Source organism: Danio rerio, chromosome 12 (assembly GCF_052040795.2).
Source record: "Danio rerio strain M-AB ecotype USA chromosome 12, GRCz13ab, whole genome shotgun sequence".
NCBI classification, from domain to species: domain Eukaryota; kingdom Metazoa; phylum Chordata; class Actinopteri; order Cypriniformes; family Danionidae; genus Danio; species Danio rerio.
In genome coordinates, this window is record NC_141032.1 from 14,641,512 (window position 1) to 14,661,317 (window position 19,806).

The 19,806-nt window shown below is 36.5% G+C and overlaps 2 protein-coding genes across 5 annotated transcripts in view; one reads left to right on the forward strand and one right to left on the reverse strand.

Annotated features, from left to right (window-relative positions):
• fkbp10b (FKBP prolyl isomerase 10b) overlaps positions 1-9,329 on the forward strand; it is a 34,625-nt gene extending 25,296 nt beyond the window's left edge. Inside the window, exons 9-10 of one of the 2 annotated variants that reach the window (XM_087274673.1) lie at positions 5,686-5,849; positions 8,976-9,329. In XM_087274673.1, coding sequence (XP_087130799.1) covers positions 5,686-5,849; positions 8,976-9,164 — 353 coding nt within the window. In that variant the 3' untranslated portion in view covers positions 9,165-9,329. 2 annotated transcript variants of the gene reach the window in all.
• Positions 9,330-11,564: 2,235 nt separating this feature from the next.
• On the reverse strand, positions 11,565-18,453 carry klhl11 (kelch-like family member 11). 3 transcript variants are annotated; one of them, NM_199783.2, is given in 2 exon segments: positions 11,565-15,355; positions 17,888-18,453. In NM_199783.2, coding segments are annotated over 2 exon segments (2,040 nt in total). In that variant the 5' UTR covers positions 18,340-18,453; the 3' UTR covers positions 11,565-13,767.
• Positions 18,454-19,806: the final 1,353 nt, after the last annotated feature.

The following is a 19,806-nucleotide window of genomic DNA, read 5'->3' on the forward strand; positions in this document are numbered from 1 at the left end:
TGAATGAGGCGGTGCAAATAAAGCGATTTGCATGAATAAAGCGGTGTGAGTTGAGCATTTTGCACGATTTATGCTAGTATTATCAAGTACGAAAATCTGAACTTCAGCACATTGGCGAATGAAGCGAGTAAACTCAATGTTCACGCATCTAAGCACAAATAGCGTGCACAGAGCATTAGAAGGAGCACTATTCTGCTGAAGAATTTGGCCTCTTTTTTTGTTTTGCAATGTAATGGGCAGCACAAATGTCTTGATACCTCTGGCTGTTGATGTTGCCATCCACTCAGTAGATCTCTCACATGCCCCCATACTGAATGTAACTCCAAACCATGATTTTTCCTTCACCAGACTGAATTTTCTGAGAATCTTGGGTTTGTCATGTTCCAATAGGTCTTCTGCTGTATTTGTGATGATTGGGATGCAGTTCAACAGAGGTTCATCTGAAAAATCTACCTTCTGCGACTTTTCCAAATGATTAACTAGAAGTCAAGTTATTTTTTGTTGCTCTTACAACTGGGATACACAACAATACTTTTGAAGTGAGCAGACTAAACATGAAGTGTTTCCATACTAGCAAACAAAATAACTTTTCATAAAATACATAATGTTTTATTGTTTGTAAATATATAATGTTTGTATTGACAGCCCAAAAATAAAACATGTCACTGTTTTTACACTTCCATAATCTTGCTAGCAGGTCCTCAACCCAACCATACATCTGCAATTTACAACAACCTTAACCTTCCACATAAACAACTATATAACAAAAACTCTGTGAAATATCTTTATGGTATCTTACTTTAACCATAGGTGTAGGTTGACAATTGAGCATGGAGGTCAGAATGAAAACTGAAATAATTACCCCAATAATCCTAAATTTAGCACATTTTCATTTATTAATTTTCAACCGCTTATTCGGGGCTGGGTCGTGGGGGCAGCAGTCTTAGGAGAGAACCCCCGACTTTCCTCCCCCCAGACACTTCTTCCAGCTCCTCCTCCTTGACTTCTTCCACCAGCCGAGAGACATAGTCCCTCCAGCGTGTCCTGGGTCTTCCCTGAGGCCTCCTCCTGGTGCGACATGTCTGGAACACCTCCCTAGGTTGGCGTCCAGGAGGCATCCGAAACAGATGCCAAAGCCACCTTAGCTGACTTCTCTCGGGTGACAGAGCTCCTCACCCTATCTATAAGGGTGCGCCCCTGCCACCCTGCTAAGGAAACTCATTTTGGCCGCTTGTCTTTAAGATCTTGTCCTTTCGGTCATGACCCAAAACTCAAGACAATAGGTGAGAGTAGGAACATAGATTGACCAGTAAATCAAGAGCTTTGTCTTTCGCTTCAGCTCCCTCTTTACCACAACGGACTGATACCTTGACTGAATTACTGCTACCGCTGCACCAATCCGCCTGTCAATTTTAAGTTCCATCCTTCCCTCACTCGTGAACGAAACCTCAAGATACTTGAACTCCTCCACCTGGTGTAAGGAGTTTCCTCTAACTTGGAGATGACAAGCCACCTTTTTTGGTGGAACACTATGGCAACGTCACACTCAGCAGAAAACCGCCTCAGAGCAGACTGAAGATCCATGTTTGATGAAGCTAACAGAACAACATCATCTGCGAATAACAGATGAGATCCTGTGGTCTCCGAACCGGACCACCTCCAGCCCAAGGCTGCGCTTTAAAAATTCTGTCCTTAAAAATCATGAACAGAATTGGTGAAAAAGGGCAGCCCTGCCAAAGCCCAACATGCACTGGAAACAAGTTTGACTTATTGCCGACAATGCAAATCAAACTCCTATCCTGTTCATACAAGGACGAGACAGACCTTAACAGAGCACCTTTGACCCCAAACTCCCAGAGCACCCTCCACAGAATGCCACGAGGGACACATTTTAATAGGAAAAACAAAACAATATTCTTCAAATGTTAGAGAAATGAATTAAATAATATAAATAAAAGTATAATGCATGGTTTGTTGTTGTTGTTGTTGTTGACGTACCTTGGTTCACTCTTGATATAGCCTACATCTTGAGTAACGTTTACAGCAGTATGTAGTCAAGTCTGACTAAGTAATTCTGATTTAGTAAATTTTATTCAACCAGCAAGCTTTTTTTGAGAAGTGTTTCTACAGGTGGTTTGTCAAGCCCACTCACCTGTGTGAAGTACACCTCATAAATTTACAATGTTGTTTTTTTAGATGTTAGGTGATCTTAAGAGTGTTGGTGCAAATGTGCAAAATGGGGCAAGTGTGGGTTAAAAAGACCGAGAGATAAATTACTGTGCTTTTGACAGATGGTTTGTCAAACTCAATTACCTGTGCGAGAAATGCATTATGTTTTGAGGCTGGCTTGTGGTGTAATGGAGGGTAAAGATCCAGCAAGGAACATTGTATAAAAAGGTTTATATATATAGATTATAACATCTCGATTATGGTACCACAAGGCGGTGCACATTTACCGACTGGAGGCTCCAGGATGGGATGTAGACCTTCAGGAGCAGGTGGAGGTAAGCGGGGGCAGTACCAGTGGCTGTTCTGCAAGCAAACATCAGTGATTTGAACTTGACTTGGCCTTGACTGGTAACCAATGTATAGAGATATAGAGAGGTTTTGCATGGGCTCTCTTGGGCTCATTGAAAACCAGGTGAGCGGCAGTGTAAGGATGCAAGATGTGAGTCCAGCTAGAAGTACATCAAAGTTGTCCGGCCTTGAAATGACAAAAGCTTGGATCAAAAGTATGATCTGTTAAAAAAGGTCTGATTCTTTTTTTTTAAAATTGAAAATTGCTAACCTGCGTGATTGAGCTTTGTTAGCAATTTACTCTTTGATGGACTGGAGGTCATCCAGGATTACCCCAAGATTCCTTACTAAATTACATGGGGTAATAGTAGATGATCCCAGTTGGATTAACAAATTGTGTTGAATGTGTGGAGATGAGGAAGAGGTGGAAGAGGTGGTTCAGAGCGCAGTTCGGTTGGGATTAGGCACAGTACGCTTGTAGTGTAAGTGCAACGCGCACCCGAGTATGAAACTAAAGATGCAACATCACTTGTAAGGGACTGTTTTTAATGGATTTGTTATTCATTCTTACTTTTTAATGAACACAAACTGTCATAGTTTTGTTGTGGTGGATCTGTTCAACAAAACATTTTAATATGTGTCACTTCATCCCAAACAACTCAAAATAATATAAAACGATATAACTAAAGATATTTCCACTGTACTGAGTGATAGCTCTTCTCTTCCTAACTGAACAGTCGCATCATCGATGATGTAGGCATGCTTGGGCTCGGAATGTAAGAATACAGCACATTCCAGCCATCAGAGTGGGGTTCCAGTGATTCCAGAGGGTGGACGGTAGAATCTGGTGGTTCACTGTATCAAAGCATTGGTGCAGTAAAAACAGAATGGAATTTAGAACCTGCTTTGGAAATCTGCAAGGCTTCAGTGACTGAGAGTAGGGCAGTCTCATTGGAATGCCCACATTTGAAGCCTGGTTGGTTAGCATCCAGTGGGTTATTTGTTAAAATTGTGGAAATTTGGTTGAAACCCATTCACGTGTTTTGACAATAAAAGGAAGGAGAGAGACTGGTCTGTAACCACTAAGGTTTTTTAAGTGTTGATGTGTTTTAGTGCTGGCACTATTGCCGGGGAAATGTGCTGCAGGATGTGTATGGGGATTAGGTTCAAAGGGCAGGTTGGGGCACAGTGGAGAAGTCTGGATTCTTCTTCCTCAGAAAAATAGGAGAATGTGAGAGTTAATTTCCTTCAGAGGCTGTTATTTAATGGACATTTAGGTTGGACATGGTGGGTAACAGACTGCTAATTTGAGTTTGTGTGTGCGTGCGTGCATGCTTTTGTGAAAAAGCTGATGCTGATAAGGAGGTGGTGGAGGAGGAGACAGCAGAGTATTAAATGTCCTGATTGGTTTGTGCGTGTCTGGCTGAATGGAGTTGGGAGGCTAATGATACAAGCTGGGCTTGATATCTGCTAAGGGTCCGTGAGGGCTTTTGATTTGCACCATGTTCTCTCTGTTGCCTTGAGTGCTGTCGTATAATCTCTTAGAACTGTAATGTCTTGTGTAGATAAGGTTGAGTTGATTGCCAGATTTATGTGGGTATGTGGCGGTGAGCTGGTTCAAGTTGAGTAATGTAATGAGTTAGTGGAAATCTGTAGCATATGGTTTGTCTAAATGAAAGTCACCTAATAGTACAAACAGGCTATCATTCTTGGGGAATGAAGACAGCAATCCATGTAATTCTTCAATAAATGCACCCAACTGACCATGAGGACAGTAAATGACCAAAATATGACATGTAGCAGAAGTGAAAGAGACTGGATGGTATCAAAACAGGAATTATTGGTAAAGTCCGCAAATTTGGAGTATTTACAATCATTTGAAATGAGAAAGCCAGTCACTTCTAGTGCTGAAGATCTTTGCTCGAACCTGACGGGACCCAATGGGTTCGGCTTCAATTTCTATCATTTTAGACTGGGTCGGGCCAGGCTTGGGCGGTAAATGAACAGTCATGTGATGCATTTCGATTACTTTGAGAAACTAATCAAATCCGACATCAACCCATCCCTGCAAAGGTGAATGATGACAGAGAAGTCAAAAAGAGTGAATTTTGACTGCGGTCAGGCCAGTCACCAGTTCAAAAAGAACGGTCATTGTAGCCGCCATTGTATTTAGGGGTCGCTCATACACTGCATATTATGGTAGAGAGCTAAACAGCAATGTACAGCAAGCTGACAGGGAAGATGACGAGGTCAATCGCTACATTGAAACTGCTGTCATGAAAAATTAAATTGATGTTCTTGGCTGGTGAAAGATGAACAAACAATCCTAACCAAAACATGCTAAATTAGCCTGAACAGTATGCATCCCGGCAAGTAGCAGAAGCAGTGAAAGGGTGTTCAGTGCTCCTCAGTGAGTGCAGGACTACGCTAAATCCATCTACACTGGATTCATTAATGTTCCTCCCCAAACACAAAGCCTAATCTTGATGAGTAACAGATTTTCTAATAAATTACAACTAAATATTAAATAAACCATCAAATTTAAATATAGACAGTATATAGGCTTATTTTGGCATTATTATTTTATTATTAAGCTTCACTGTCTCAAGCTCTACTAATCGGTGCTAAACTCTTTTGATAAACTAATTTCTTAACAAAGCCTCCATCTCACAGAATCAGTGAATGAGTGAGAATGGCTACTATTTTCAAATCAGAAATACTTTTCTCTGACACACAGTTTAAACTTAAATTGCTTAATTTACCTGAAGTCCAGGTACCGTTAGAGGTACCGTTGGAGTTTAATGCAACAATTACTTTTAAATTTAAATAGGTGAACAAATAATCCTTTCTAAATGATTTAAATGCGAAAACATTTTCACTGAACTGATTAATTAAATCTTTCCTATTAACAAACTTAAGTGTAAAAAAACTTTCACTTAACAACTGATGAAATATTCATTTCTGACTAGCGAACGTAAATGCAAAAACTGATGAAATTATTTCCGAATAGCAAAACAAAACCCAAGCAAACACACGCTTATTATAAAAAAACACTCACACGATGTACCGCCATTCTTTACTCAATGCTGAGATTGCTTTAACTGTATTCTTGTCAACCGAATGTCTAATAAATGAGCATGTTTATTTTGTATTTTCTTATTTTTCTAGCTGGTATTGTTCCTGGAAGTGCAGTGCTGCGCTTTGAACTGGAGTTGTTGTCTCTGCAAAAGGGGGTTCCTGAAGGATACCTGTTCATTTGGCTCCAAGATAGTCCAGTTCAGCCATTCGAGGCTCTAGACATCAACAAGGACCATCAGGTCCCATTAGATGAGGTCAGTTTACAAAATTTTATCTTTTCAGCAAGTCTTCCTAACATACAGTATTTATTAATTTATGATCTTGAAAATTATGGTGCAGAACAAAACATGAAACCAATACATGCATAATTGTAGTTTGGTATGTATAAAAACATACAGTAATGTGAAAAAAGTATTCGCCCCCTTACTTTTATTTATATTTATTTATTTGCATTTTTGTCAAACTTCAATGTTTCAGATCATCAAACAAATGTGAATATTATTAGTAAGAGAACACAAATAAACACACAATGCAGTTTTTAAATGAAGTTTTTATTAAGAGAAAACAAAATACAAAAATACATAGCCCTGTGAAAAGTCTCAACTCAAGTGTCAACAAATTATTTACAAATGTGACCAAAATTACCTGAAGATTGTAGCTACAACTCCAAGAGGTCACAAAAGACAACATCATCCAAAGAACTGCAGGCCTTACTTGCTTCAGTTAAAGTGAGTGTTTATGACTCCACCATAAGAAAGAGTCTGTGTAAAAATAGTTTGCATGTCAGAGTTCTAAGATGAAAACCTCTGCTGAGAAAAAAAGAATAAAGGCTTATCTCAGTTTTGCCAGAAAACATGTTGATGATGAGCAAGACTTTTGGGAAAATACTCTACTTGGAAAGTGTGTGTGCCATTATGTATGGTGTAAAAGTAACACCGCGTTTAAAAAAAAGATCATGATGCCAATAAAATGTGTTATTGGTAGTGTAATGGTCTGGGACTGTTTTGCTACTTCAATACCTGGATGACTTGCTATGATAAATGGTACCATGAATTTTGCTGAGTATCCTAAAGGAGAACATCCAATGCAAAGTCCACTTCTGAATGGCTGGAGAAAAACAAAATAAAGACTTTGGTGTGGACTAGTCAAAGTCCTTATCTGAATCCAATTTAGATGCTGTGGCATGACCTTAAAAAGACTCATGCTCAAACCTTCCAAATTAATACCATAAGACTTAGACACCATTGTTTCCTCCATATCATGTAAACTCCATAAGTGTAAAACTCTGGTGTAAAAAAGGCCACTCAAGGAACACAAAGCAGACATGACACACTGGCCATGCGCTGATCATTGGCATGTCATTCATCCGGACCTGACAAAAGCTGTGTGATCAGGAAAGCACAAACTTATATGTAGCTCTCGGATAATTAATATGCACACCTCAGGCTGCATTTGATAAGCCACATTTCCAAGTGAGACAACAATGATCATCACTATGTATGTGGGACTTTTATTTTGAAAACAGGATGCTTAGAAACGTTTTTATGCATTACTGGGCAACACAAAGCATGTTCAAACTGATTTACAGGTTATACATTTATACAATGTAAATACATAACATCACTTGGGAAATATTTGCAAACGATTAAACGTTTCAAAGAACTGTGGATTGACCTAATTTTTTAAGCATTTAATAGCGCCTAATAAGAATTATACTAATAAAATTAATTAATAAAAAATTTGTTCAAGTTTTAAAAGTACCGTTCTTTTTTTAATACAAGGATGTAAATGCATGTAAGTAAACATGTATTAGATCACAATAATTTATTAGAATGGTGTAGGCAGGGCCTACTTTTGTTGCCAATACAACATTAATTCGTCTTTGGGAATGACCAATACAATCCTGCATAGTAGCCAAAGGGATTTTGAGTCATTCCTTTTTACAGGATAGTGGCCAGGTCAATACATGATTCTAGGTGGTATGCTGAGATTACCTTGGATAACTTCTTGTCTTGGTCACAGATGTGCCAGGGAGATTCGCACCAACAGTTTGTCCTGTTTTGAACTCTGCAATGCACACAACACTAAGAGTGACATATCAATGTTTTAAGCAATGCTGTGCTATTATTCTGATAAGTAAACATTCACACCCTGCTCTTATTGGTGTAATGTGCAATTAATAAAGATTGGACTTTAGGCTGGTCAAAATTAGCCAAGAAACCCTAAATTAGCCAGCGTTTCAGTTTCATTGTCCAACCCCTGTACTTCCTTTGTCTGTTCAGCGTACATCATGCTGTGTGTGTGTGTGTTTCTGTCTTTCTGTCTGTCTGTTAGAGCTGGAGTGGAGTGGAGCTCATTAATATTCACAATTGATCCAAATATGGTCAATTATGGACCTTCTGATTATAGGTGTATTTTTATGAAGGAATGTATGAGCATATAAAAACCGTTTCTGGAGGTTTTTTGAACTTGCCTAAACCATATACTGTACCTACTATTCAACATTTAACTTATTAAACCAATGCAGTACATGCCACTTTTAACGATTCTCTAAAACTGCTTTTAATATTACACAACAGAGCGCTACTGCCTTCTTCTGTAAAAATTTCTGAAAAATTCAGTTTTTTTTTTTTTTTTTAATTAACTTCATTCATTTTCATCCAAATAAAGAAAGAAATGTATATCTTCAATGACAAAGGGTGAGTAAATTATCAGGAAATGTTAATTCTGGAGCTAATTCTTTAAAGTTATAGTCCACCAAAAATATTTATTTTCCCAATTGTTTTCACCAAGGTTTGATGTACACGACTTTAGGCCAATTAATTTAGAGATTAATTAGAGATTATTAGAGCATTTAATAGTCCATATTAAGAAACAAAAAAAAAAAAACTATACATGTCTGTTAGTCTGTCAGTCTGTGTGTGTGTGCGTGTGTGTGTGCGTGTGCACGCATTAGATGGAGAACGTTTTTTCCAAAACCAAAATTTCTTTTTGTCTGAATAAATGTCAGGGCGCCATGGTGGTGCAAGGGGTAGCACAATCACCTTACAGCAAGTTTAGGTGCTCCCGTCTAAATCTGCCGTAGTGTATGTGTGTGAATGTGAGAGTGTATGGGTGTTACCTAGTGAAGGGTTGCAGCTGGTCATTCGCTGCATAAAACATAAGCTGGATAAGTTGGTGGGTGATTCCGCTGTGGCGACTCCTGATTAATAAAGGAAGTTAACCCGAAAAGAAAATAAATTAATAAATGTCACAAATATCTATGATGGCCTGGGTGTGAGTAAATAATGATGCATTTTTCTTTTTTATTTTAAGGTGAACTAAATGCTTTAAAGCAATGATTCAGTTTTTATACTTTATTTCCTGTTGTGTCTCTCCAGTTTTCACAGTTCATCAAACAGCAAGTATCAGAAGGGAAAGGTCGCCTTAAACCAGTTCGAGATCCAGATAGTGTCATAAGGGACATGTTCAAGAACCAAGATAGGAATGCTGATGGCCTGATCACAGCGGATGAGCTAAAACTAAAAGTGGATGAAGATTCAGAGAAAACGCGCCATGAAGAACTTTGAAATATTTTCATGTAAGAATAAAAGCAAGAGACTCACAATGCTGAGGCTAAAGGAATGGACTAACATGTTTTCTAGTATTAAAATTGAACATTTCAGGTCATGTATTTTTATCATTTCAGATGTCCAAATGTATTTGCGCAACTGAATAAATTTTTTCAAACTTAAGTAGTTGCAAACAATGTTTGAAATGAAACTATCACTACAAAAAATGTGTGTTTTGTCCAATTTTAATACATTAAATATTGGCCAAATATTCACAGACATATTTAAATTTTTGATTGAGATAAATTGTACTTGGATATTTAAGTATTTAAGTGAACTTGGGAGAAAGTCTCTTTATGCAAAACACAATCCATAGCATAACTTTTATAGTATAGTCAACTTTTTGTGCACTTGGAATGCACTATTGCTAAACCTAAAAGTATGCTTTTAGATTTTAAAAAGTGGATGAACGTAGTCCCAATAAGATACAGTTTACTTCATTTTGTAACTATTTTTAGTGGTTTTTATGAATAATGGATTTGTTCATTCTAATTATAATGTTCTTCTGTGATATGTAAAAACATAATTTTCATCCTAATTGCATTGTTCATTGAAAAATCCAATATTTTGTTTTACCTGAGATTTTCATACAAACTACTAGGGGGTAAAATTGCATTTTTTTTTCATAGACATTAAATAACGTTAAACTAAATTTTTTTTCGGTAACCGTAGCTATAGTGACCAACAGCTTTACTTAAAGCACTCAACATAATTCAGTGCACCCCAGAAAATAAATATTTTTATCAATTTCTAAGTGAATATAGGCAATGTATTTTGCTACATTTAAACAAACCAGATTTATTTAACAGACATTTATTACAGTAATATTTTAGTCAACAAACCTATTTAGAAGTTGAAAGACAATACACACAGAAAAATGGTTCAATGTTGTGCCAAAGAAAGTACTAACCCTTGTCACTAAGGCTATACCTTTTTATGGAACAGAATTGTACCATTGCAGGTTGTACCTAAAGGAACATGATTTGTTCCATGGGAAACCAAAATTTACCCTTAGTTTTTAAGACCTGCACATACAATATTGTACAAATTTAATCCATAAAGGCACCACCACAGTGACCAGACTTTGTGTCAAATGTCTTTTTTCAAGAACGATTTAAAACCATTTTGCTGTATCCAAAATGTGCCAATTTATTTTCAGTAAATACAAAACATCAAATACATTTTAAACAATGTTTTTTTTTTAAGTTTCTTTTTGTGTAAATGCACCTTTTCCATTTACAGTAAATAAAATACTCTTAATTTTAAAATACTCTTAACACAAATCAAAAGATCATTTTTTAAATAAACATTTCACTACACTAAACTCAAAAATGTTAGAGAAATACATTCTCCCATGTACAATATAAAACAGTTTTTCACACAATATACCTTTATAATCACTTAAAAGTTTATTTAATTTACTTGATTTTAAAATAGAAATGTAATTATGCAAAAGTACTGTAATGAGATATGCACAATGATTGATTAGCTTTACAATACTATAATGTATGCATGAACACTTTGCACATGCAGGACTTTTGCCAGCTCCAAAAGGTGCGGTTATCAACAATGAAAATGTATTTATCAGAAAATGCTTACCAAATGTTTTAATAGAAATGCCTTAATTGTTTAGTTTACAATACCTTTAGTTTTGTTATGCCAGTTTTTTTATTATAGAACTTAATTATTATGTTTATCAGTTTCTTTAAATGTGCATTTAAATGATGATTCATGGTTTAATATGGGAATTATTTATAAAATCACTTTGCCTTTCCAGGAATATTTATTTTCATAGCTATTGTAATAGAGTTGTCCAACACTTATGTACCTTTTTTATGAGATTCAATTAATTTCAGTCGTACAATAAAAGGTACAGAACAATATCATAGGAGGTCTTTTCTGTATACAAGGTACAACTCTTACAAAGGTACAAAACTGTTCTTTAATAAACATTATTTGTACCACCATGTACCTTTTTTCTGAGTGTACAATTAAATGTTAAAAAAATAACATAAAACAAATTTGGGTGTACTAGTTTTTGATCGTTCAGATTTGATGTTGAAGTCTATGCACACATATAATATTGTACATCTTTCAATTAAAAATATGAATTTAAAAGAAAGATTTGTATGGGATGTCCTGAGCAGTGTACATGCTAATTGCGCTTATATTGTTCACCCAAAACTGCAAATTCTTTAATTATTTAAACTTGTTCCAAACTTACAGAAAACTTTGTTTTTGTAGTCAAGTTACAGGTTTTCAGCTTTCTTAAAAGTATCTTCTTTTGTCTTGTACAGAATAAAAAAAAAAACACTTGAGGAAGAGTAAATATTGAGTACATTTTTGGGGGGGGTGAACTATCTCTTTAAAGCCATTGATAAGCAAACTGTATGTCTACTTCTTCTTTGCTTAAGACAGGTCAAAGGAAAGCTGGTCCCAAAATGAGCCTGGCTTCATTTAAAGTTTTCTTTTATGTTTGTCATCTACAGGCATTTGCTTTCCTTGCCATGATTACCTCTGGTTTGCTTATGGGTTCTGTACGGCGGGCCTACAGTTGAATCACATCATGCAACATTTCACATCATTACTGATATTCACTTTTGCCTATTTACACTAATAAAGCTGTTTTGACAATCTGCATTTTAACAGAGTGCTGCAAAAAAAAATAAAAGGAAATCTGTCTATTACTTACATTTTATTGTGAATGTTCTTCTAAAATGCAATGTTACACTTCAGAAAGGGTGAGCAAGAGCTAGGCAGAAAAATTACTCATGTACAGAATCAGATTCTTAATAAATATTTATTGCAAATCACTGAGATTCACAACATGTGCATACTTTATAACACATGCAAATAACTATACCTGTTCTTAAAAGACTTTACAACGAGAGTGGGACAAAGTACCATCCCAGGCTTGCTACTCATTGTCAGACAACTTCTCCACAGACCCACACACACATACATACATATTTACATACTTACACAACCCTTTCTTTTGTGCAGAAAGAAAAAACCGAGTTTAAACACTATTAAACCACATCTCAACATGAGAGACACAAAACATTTTCCATTGAGTTAATACAATATTTAAGATTCCAGTCTCCATATGCAGGAAAATGTTTGAAAAATGTTTATTTTTTTACCCTTGTATGATATGACACATTCTGCACAAGACAAGAGCTACAGATACATTGTCAAAAGCCATTTCTATCTTGCATTTAGTAGATATTTTAACATCAAAGCGAACATTAGTTTAGCTAAGATGACATACTTTAAGACTTTGGCATGGACTGCAATAACGGCTATATGTTCTTCAGATGAACATTATGAAATGTTGAAGCTGATCTTGATTGTGGCAATCAGCTGCTCACTCGTTGGTGGCAACTAGTTTTCCCAGTGAAGTGCAATGAGATTTCTTGCAATAAAATACATCACATTGTAAAAGACCAAAAGAAAAAAAGTACTTCTAAATACAAAGATAAAAAGAGGGAATGCACAACGTAATAAAAATGTAAAGGATGAAAACAGGTTTTAAATCAAAATAATTTGATTATTAATAGCCTTTGTAATAAAGACACATACGCAGTGATAGTACTATCAGTATGAACCATATCAAAATCGGGAATGTACAACTGCAGTTCACTGGGGAAAAAAGAAACTTGAAACTTAACAATTATTGACAAGCAATGCATGAAAGAGCGGAAAAAAATTGACTTGGAAATACCTTAAACTTATAATCTAAAAAAAATGGTGGGAAAATTATTTTTATGCAACTGCTTGCACGATATTTTCCTTAAAACTGAGGTAATGGTCCCTTAACTGTATTTTGAAAATCTATGTATTTGCCACTGTAAGGTCACACGTGTTATTGATAATCGAATAACTGTTTGTTCCCTGTGCTTTAAATATCAAAATAAACAAATATAGTTAATTAATAAGAAAAAAGATTAAGACTAGTGCTAACGCTGAAATTAAGTGCTTATAGTTAAGGAATGCATTTTTGAAAAATAATAAAGATTGTGAAAGCATTAAATTCAAGTGCAAAACATTGTAATTAAGAACAGGAAGGAGAAGAATAAAGATGGTTCCTTGTGAAGTAACAGATGGTTTGGTCAAAACATTTGAGCGGCTTTGAAAATTACATTACAGCTAGGAAAAATGCTGAACTACTGTCACTCACTGTATAGCAAACAACTGAAAAACCTACAATTGTAGCAGGAAATCTATCACTTCATGGAACGTTGTGACTTAAGATAATTAAACAATGTGCAGTGTTCTGCAACTTGCCGACAACAGGAATAAGGCAAATTCATGCAAGGCCATGAAACAATGTTTCAGGAGTATGGATATTTACAAAAGTACCCTTTTTTTTTTTTTTTACATATTTATATAGTTCCATTATACAAACAGTCACACTGAAAATACTTTTTACCAGCTTTAACCACTTCATTCACTCTCCCAGTGATGAAATGTCTCAGGTAAACAAATAATGCACATTTAAATAAGAATGGGATCATGGGAATGCCGACGAGACTGTGTTATCAGTTTTTCTAATGAGCGTTCAGCATTCAATCTGTGATTGTAATTGTCTGCGTAGAGTTAATGTGCGACGATGCAACTGCTGCATTTGCTGCATACGGTCCCTCTGACGTGCCAAATTCTGTGGCATTGGGTAGCGTTGACACCCATAAAGAAATCGGTACGGAATGCGCACATGGCATGCTGTGGCACGGCAGCGGGGTTGAGGCATAGGTGGCAGAAGCATCCAGCGCTTGCGCTCAGCACAATAACGATATGCCTCCTTGCGATACTGCTTATCCACATCATCACTGTTCTTCCAGCCACCAATCACAAACACATCATCACCAAGATAGCAGATAGCAGCACCTTCAATACTGGTAACCTCTGGTGGAAGGCTCTCAAGAATATCATCAGAGATTCTAGCACTAATCTTCTGGCGAGCTACATCATCACGTACATTGGTGTAACTCTTGGGACAGCAAGATGCTGTATGGTAGAAATTAGTCGAAGCTACTGCCATTTGGAACAAGCAGTAGTTATCAATAAGTGGCAAGGAGTCAACTTCTTGCCACTGGCGACTGTCCGTATCATATCGCGTTGTGACTGTCTTCAACCCATCATCACTGTCGGTATCTACAGGTGTCCGTGCTGTGACATAAACGTATCGGTCTTCAACACTAATAGCCTTGACATCTCTCAAAATCTTAGGAGCAGATTCTAGGTTGTGCCACTTGTCTTGATCGGGTTCATAGACACTTACATCCTTGAAGCCTGGGCTAAAGTTGCCATGGCCGCCAATACTATAGAGAATATTTTTGATGCAAGTGAGGCCAAAGGAATGTTTACGTGTGGTGAGGTTGCTAACTTGTTCCCAGGTGTTCCGATTTGGATTGTAGCGTTCCACGGTCTTGGCAAATCCTGGTTCCATAGACCCGGCCACATATACATGTGTATCAGTGGCTGCAATAGCATGACCATCCAGATGGTTATGGATGTGTGGCAAATTGACCCAGCGGTCCTCGTACACAAAATAACCTACACATTCACTCAGATAGTCGCCTCCTTCAGAGACTCCACCAACTACCATGATTACATCCATATTCTGTCCAAACCTAGGCTGGAACGTGGCCATATATGAGGCCCAGAATTCTGTATCTGCAGATTTGAGGTTCTCAAAGCGGATTGCGTGACCTTCCACAGCCTCAGACACAAGCTGTAGACAGGCTGCGTTCTGTGCAACCAAAGGCTCATTTTTTACCACTCTTGTAAGATAGGTTGGCTTTATCTGTGGAAGCCTGAGGAGACGAAAGAGCTCCTCAAAATACTTAACACGTTCTTCTGAGTTCTTCTGAACCCATTTGACCACAGCATCAAAGAGAACCTCCTCAGAATCCACAGTAATCTCTGCATCAGACAGCCAGTCTCTGACTAGGTGAAATGGAAGAGTATAAAATTCCTCATCTTGAATGACTTTGTGGAAGTTGCGGCGAATCATGTCAGCAGCACGCAAGGCCAGCTGATCCAAAGTGTACATGTGTGCAAGGCTATGGATGGCCACACAGTTGCCCAAGCTGAGTTTTCTCTTCAGAAATTCTCCACAAAAATCTTTTAACTGCACAAGCAAGAACCTGAGAATAGAAAAGAAAATGCAGAATGTTAGATTTAACCACAATTATTACAACAAAAAAAACAATGTTACAGACCAAATATATGACAGCAATGCTGCGTTATTTGTTAGTCACCTAGGACTTGGATATGTGACAATATACTGTAAAAATATGTAGCATCGATTGATTGATATTTTGCTAGTTTATACCATAAACCAAGACTGTTTTGTTACTGATAATCAAATCATTAAGCAGCATGTATGAATGAGAAAATTATTTTCAAAAACAACTTTCCTTGTGCTGTGTACAGATGAATTTACAATAGTCATTAACTGTAATAACTAGGTATTATCCCTAAACCTACTTTGTACAGCAAGTATGTAAAATAGAAACAATATATTTGTTGCATAGATATAACAAAATGGACTATGCATGCTGACGATATGATAACCTTGGACAAAAATATCATAGTTTCACGGTTTAACAGTATTGTGATAACTGCTCTAAAATATTTTCTTTTTATATGTCTGGGTAAAAAACTAAGAGTGTTTTTATTCCTGCCTTATTTAGTTTGGCTGAATCGCAGTAGAGTTTGTTTTTCCTCTTTATGCGGTTCATTTGCGCAGGTGTGAATGTAGCAATCACACTCGAGTGCGCACCAAAAGCGTATCAAAAAAACGTACTGAGACCACCTTTAAGAGGTGGTCTCAGTACGCTTTCAAACAAACCCTGGGGCAGTTTGTTTGTGGTGAGAACATGATCTGAACTAAAACCGCAACCCAACCGCTAAAAGTACTGTACTGCGCCTTTTTGGACTAATCCAGCTGTCGTAGTCCAATGCACTGTCTCATCTTATGGGGTGTGGAGGAAAAATATTTGTTGACAGTGCTTTATCAACAGGGAGAGAGAGGGAAAAACATTACTTGATGGATCGTTGGTAATATTTCCGTAAGATGAGTATATCACAGTTTAGCTAAATTAATTCACTACTCCTCCTGAAATGACTTGTAAATGGAGAAGGCGCATTGCAATGAATTAAAACGTTGTTTTCCAGCCACTTCATTCTCGAAATGTATAGTTTGTTTAAAGTAATGTGTACAAACTATATAGTATACAAGCAGCCAGTGCAGTCGTACCTCCATGATAAAAAGCAACATTTTGTGTCTGCCGGTTAGTTTACTTGCGGGACTTACACTGGCATTTCCCTGCATGTTAATTCGAAACAATCGAAAAGCAGTTTAGGAAATATGTTCAATAACATTTGGCCAATGAGTGATGGGGATTTTGTCAAAAGACTGCATTTTGGTTCTTTTTTACTGGTTCGGAAAATAACAATCAGTGTGATGTGAAAAGGACCCAAAATCAGCAAAAAAAAAAAAAAAATGCTACAATGGACCAATGAACCGAACCACAGATGTGAAGAAACCCTAAAACTTTTTTCCCTTTTAACATAATATATTTTATTTTTAAGAAACATTTAAAATATTTTGGAACAGTAAACATGTAAGACTAAATAATTCAAGTGAATCATTGACTTCCACTGTCTTCATTAGTTTCAAAAACACTGATACAATTCACATCATTATCTTTAGTTATCTTTTCGGCTGGAGATATCGTTGTCCTAAAAAACAACAAAAAAGTAAATAAAAAATCTTACACATACCTTAGGAAACATATAGCAGAAAATTTTGAATGTTTTAAAATCATGACTTTTCCAAACCACGGTAAACCTTGAAACAGTTATAGCCCCATGCTTAGTAGTATTATGTCTTGTGAATTCATTAATATACTCTAATTATTTTGATAAACAGCAGATGACCGAGGGGCTACAAAAAAAATTACATTCTATAAACACAAAAAGTAAAATGTTTCTTGATGCACTACCCATGTGTTGTTAAAATAAGTGCCATATAATCAGTTTTAAAATTTGTCTATAAAATTTTAATATCACCAATTTACATTTTGCAAACTGATATTCGAGATTCATTTTTAGATATACCACTGACATTTGTTAACAGTTATGAAATATTCTAACATGTCATGTGACAACATTCAGGCAAAAGACTAAATCACTGGATTTGCAGATATTCATTTCACGCTATGCAACTTTTTGACCTCAATCACAATCCATATGAATAAGTGAACAAACATTATAAACATTTGTGTAAAATTACAAATATAAAAAAAATAATGGGAATACAATGGAACTACACTGCATTAGCTAAAACATGGAAAAATTCATATTTAAAATGTATTTTACTTGTAGACGGGGCTTTCGAATATGCCCATGTTGAACAAATGCTGCGTAACTGAAATAGATTTTTTGATAGCTTTACCCCGAATGCTGCAAACGCCGCCTATAATTCTACAAATGCCGCAAGCAGTAACGACGCCAAAACGCTGCTTGTTCTGAAGGTGTCGGTGATGCCTAAATGCGCTACACTACGCCTAATATGATGTCCAGAGAGTAACGTATAGTGACCAAACATACCAATGTTGTCTAATTAAGTTAGGCAGCTCGCCGAGTTTTGACACATCCTAATGATCCCTCACCTGTCCGCGAGCTCCAACACTTCGTGAACATTGGCGGTGCTCACTCGGATCTCGCCCGTGTACATGAACTGTATGACGCTCTCCACCGTCTCCTGATCGAGGCCTGCCTCGCTGCTCCACTCCTTCATCTCCACCCGTCGCGTCACCGACTCCGAAAACTGTCCCCCGAGTAGAGGGGTGAAGTAATCTGTGGCTGCTGCTAAGACCGAGCGGTGGGCGTTGAATTCGAAGTTGTTTGCTGCTCCCGGAGCACTGCTGAACGCAAGTGTCACATCACAGAAGAGCCCGAGCTTCCGCTGTTCATTCTGCCGCCGGGAGAGCTCCGAGCAGTGAGTAGCGGAGGCGAACTCCTCGGCCTCCTCGGACTCTCCGTCTCCCATTAGAGCACTCGGCGTACTTGGACTGCTGCTGTTTCGGCTGGCGTCCTCCGGGTTCGGAGCGGCTGCGGCCATCTCGGTGTCCGCGCTCTCGGTTCGTAAAGTGCGCAGTATGTTGAGGTGGTGGAGCACACTCAAACACACACACTCCAACATAAACAGAGCTGAACAACACGCACATGCGCACACACAGCATGCAACGCAGGAGTCGTTTTGACGTTACAGGAACTGACGTGAGGCGTGAACAGCTGATCCGAGAAGGTTTATTTATTTATTTTTTAACATTAGAAACAGGGCATACGTAAAACATGCAATTTGTGCTAATATTATGTGACTTGAATACAAATTAATACATATTTATTGTATAGCTAGTTACATAACAAAATATAAAAAAAACAATACATGAAAGAATAACTAATACTTAAAGAAAAAATGAAATTAAAAGAAAATAAATCAAAATAAGTTAAACATAGTATTAAAATCAGAACTATTAACCCCCATTTTTTCTTATTTAAATATTTACCAATTGACGTTTAACAGGGCAAGGAAATTTTCACTATGTCTGATATAATTTTTTCTTCTAGAAAAAGTCTTGTTTGTTTTATTTCAGCTAGAATAAAAGCAGTTTTTTAATAATAATAAAAAACATTTAGGGTAAAAATGTTTAGCCCCTTTAAGCTATATATTTTTTCAATAGTCTACAGAACAAACCATTACAATAACTTGCCTAATTACCCTATCCTTTCTAGTTAAATTAATTAACCTAGTTAAGCCATTAAATGTAACTTTAAACTGAATAGAAGGGTCTTAAAAATATATAATAATTACTGTCATCATGGAAAACATCAAATAAATCAGTTGTTAGAAATGAGTTATTAAAACTATTATGTTTAGAGATGTGTTGAAAAAATCTTGTCTGTGTTAAACAGAAATTATAATAATTCAAAGGGTTTACTAATTCTGACTTTAACCGTAAATATCTTACAATATAAGTAAATTATTCAAATATATAAATATATAGGCGTATCAAAAGGGATGTGATCGTTTAAAAGTAAGGCTTATAGCTATACTATTTTTTCAACAGCACAGTTGGTTTCTTATTTAACAATAGCCAGATTCATAATGAAGTTTCAAATCGATGCAAAACATTCTAAAATTAGGCATACACTCAATGACTCTACATCTATGAAGATGGAAAAGGCCACAAAGAGTAAAAAAAAAGTCAACACATTGTCCACTTCCTTACAGTCTGTCTCCCAAATCAAAAACAATAGATTAATTGTCTTAAAATCAAAAAAAAGTTTTGTAAGCTGAGAAGACAAGCCAAGATACTTCTGTTCTGTCCAAAGATTTTCTACACAATTGCATTCGAAGAATAAATGTGTTATTGTTTTCAGATTAGAATTACAGTATGTGTATTGTGAAGAATTGTTTACATAGTAAAGAAATACAGGGATTGTAATTATAAAGGATTTTAAAATAAAATTCTTTCATGTTATTTATTCTTTCATTCATTTATTCATTTTCTTTTCAGCTTAGTCC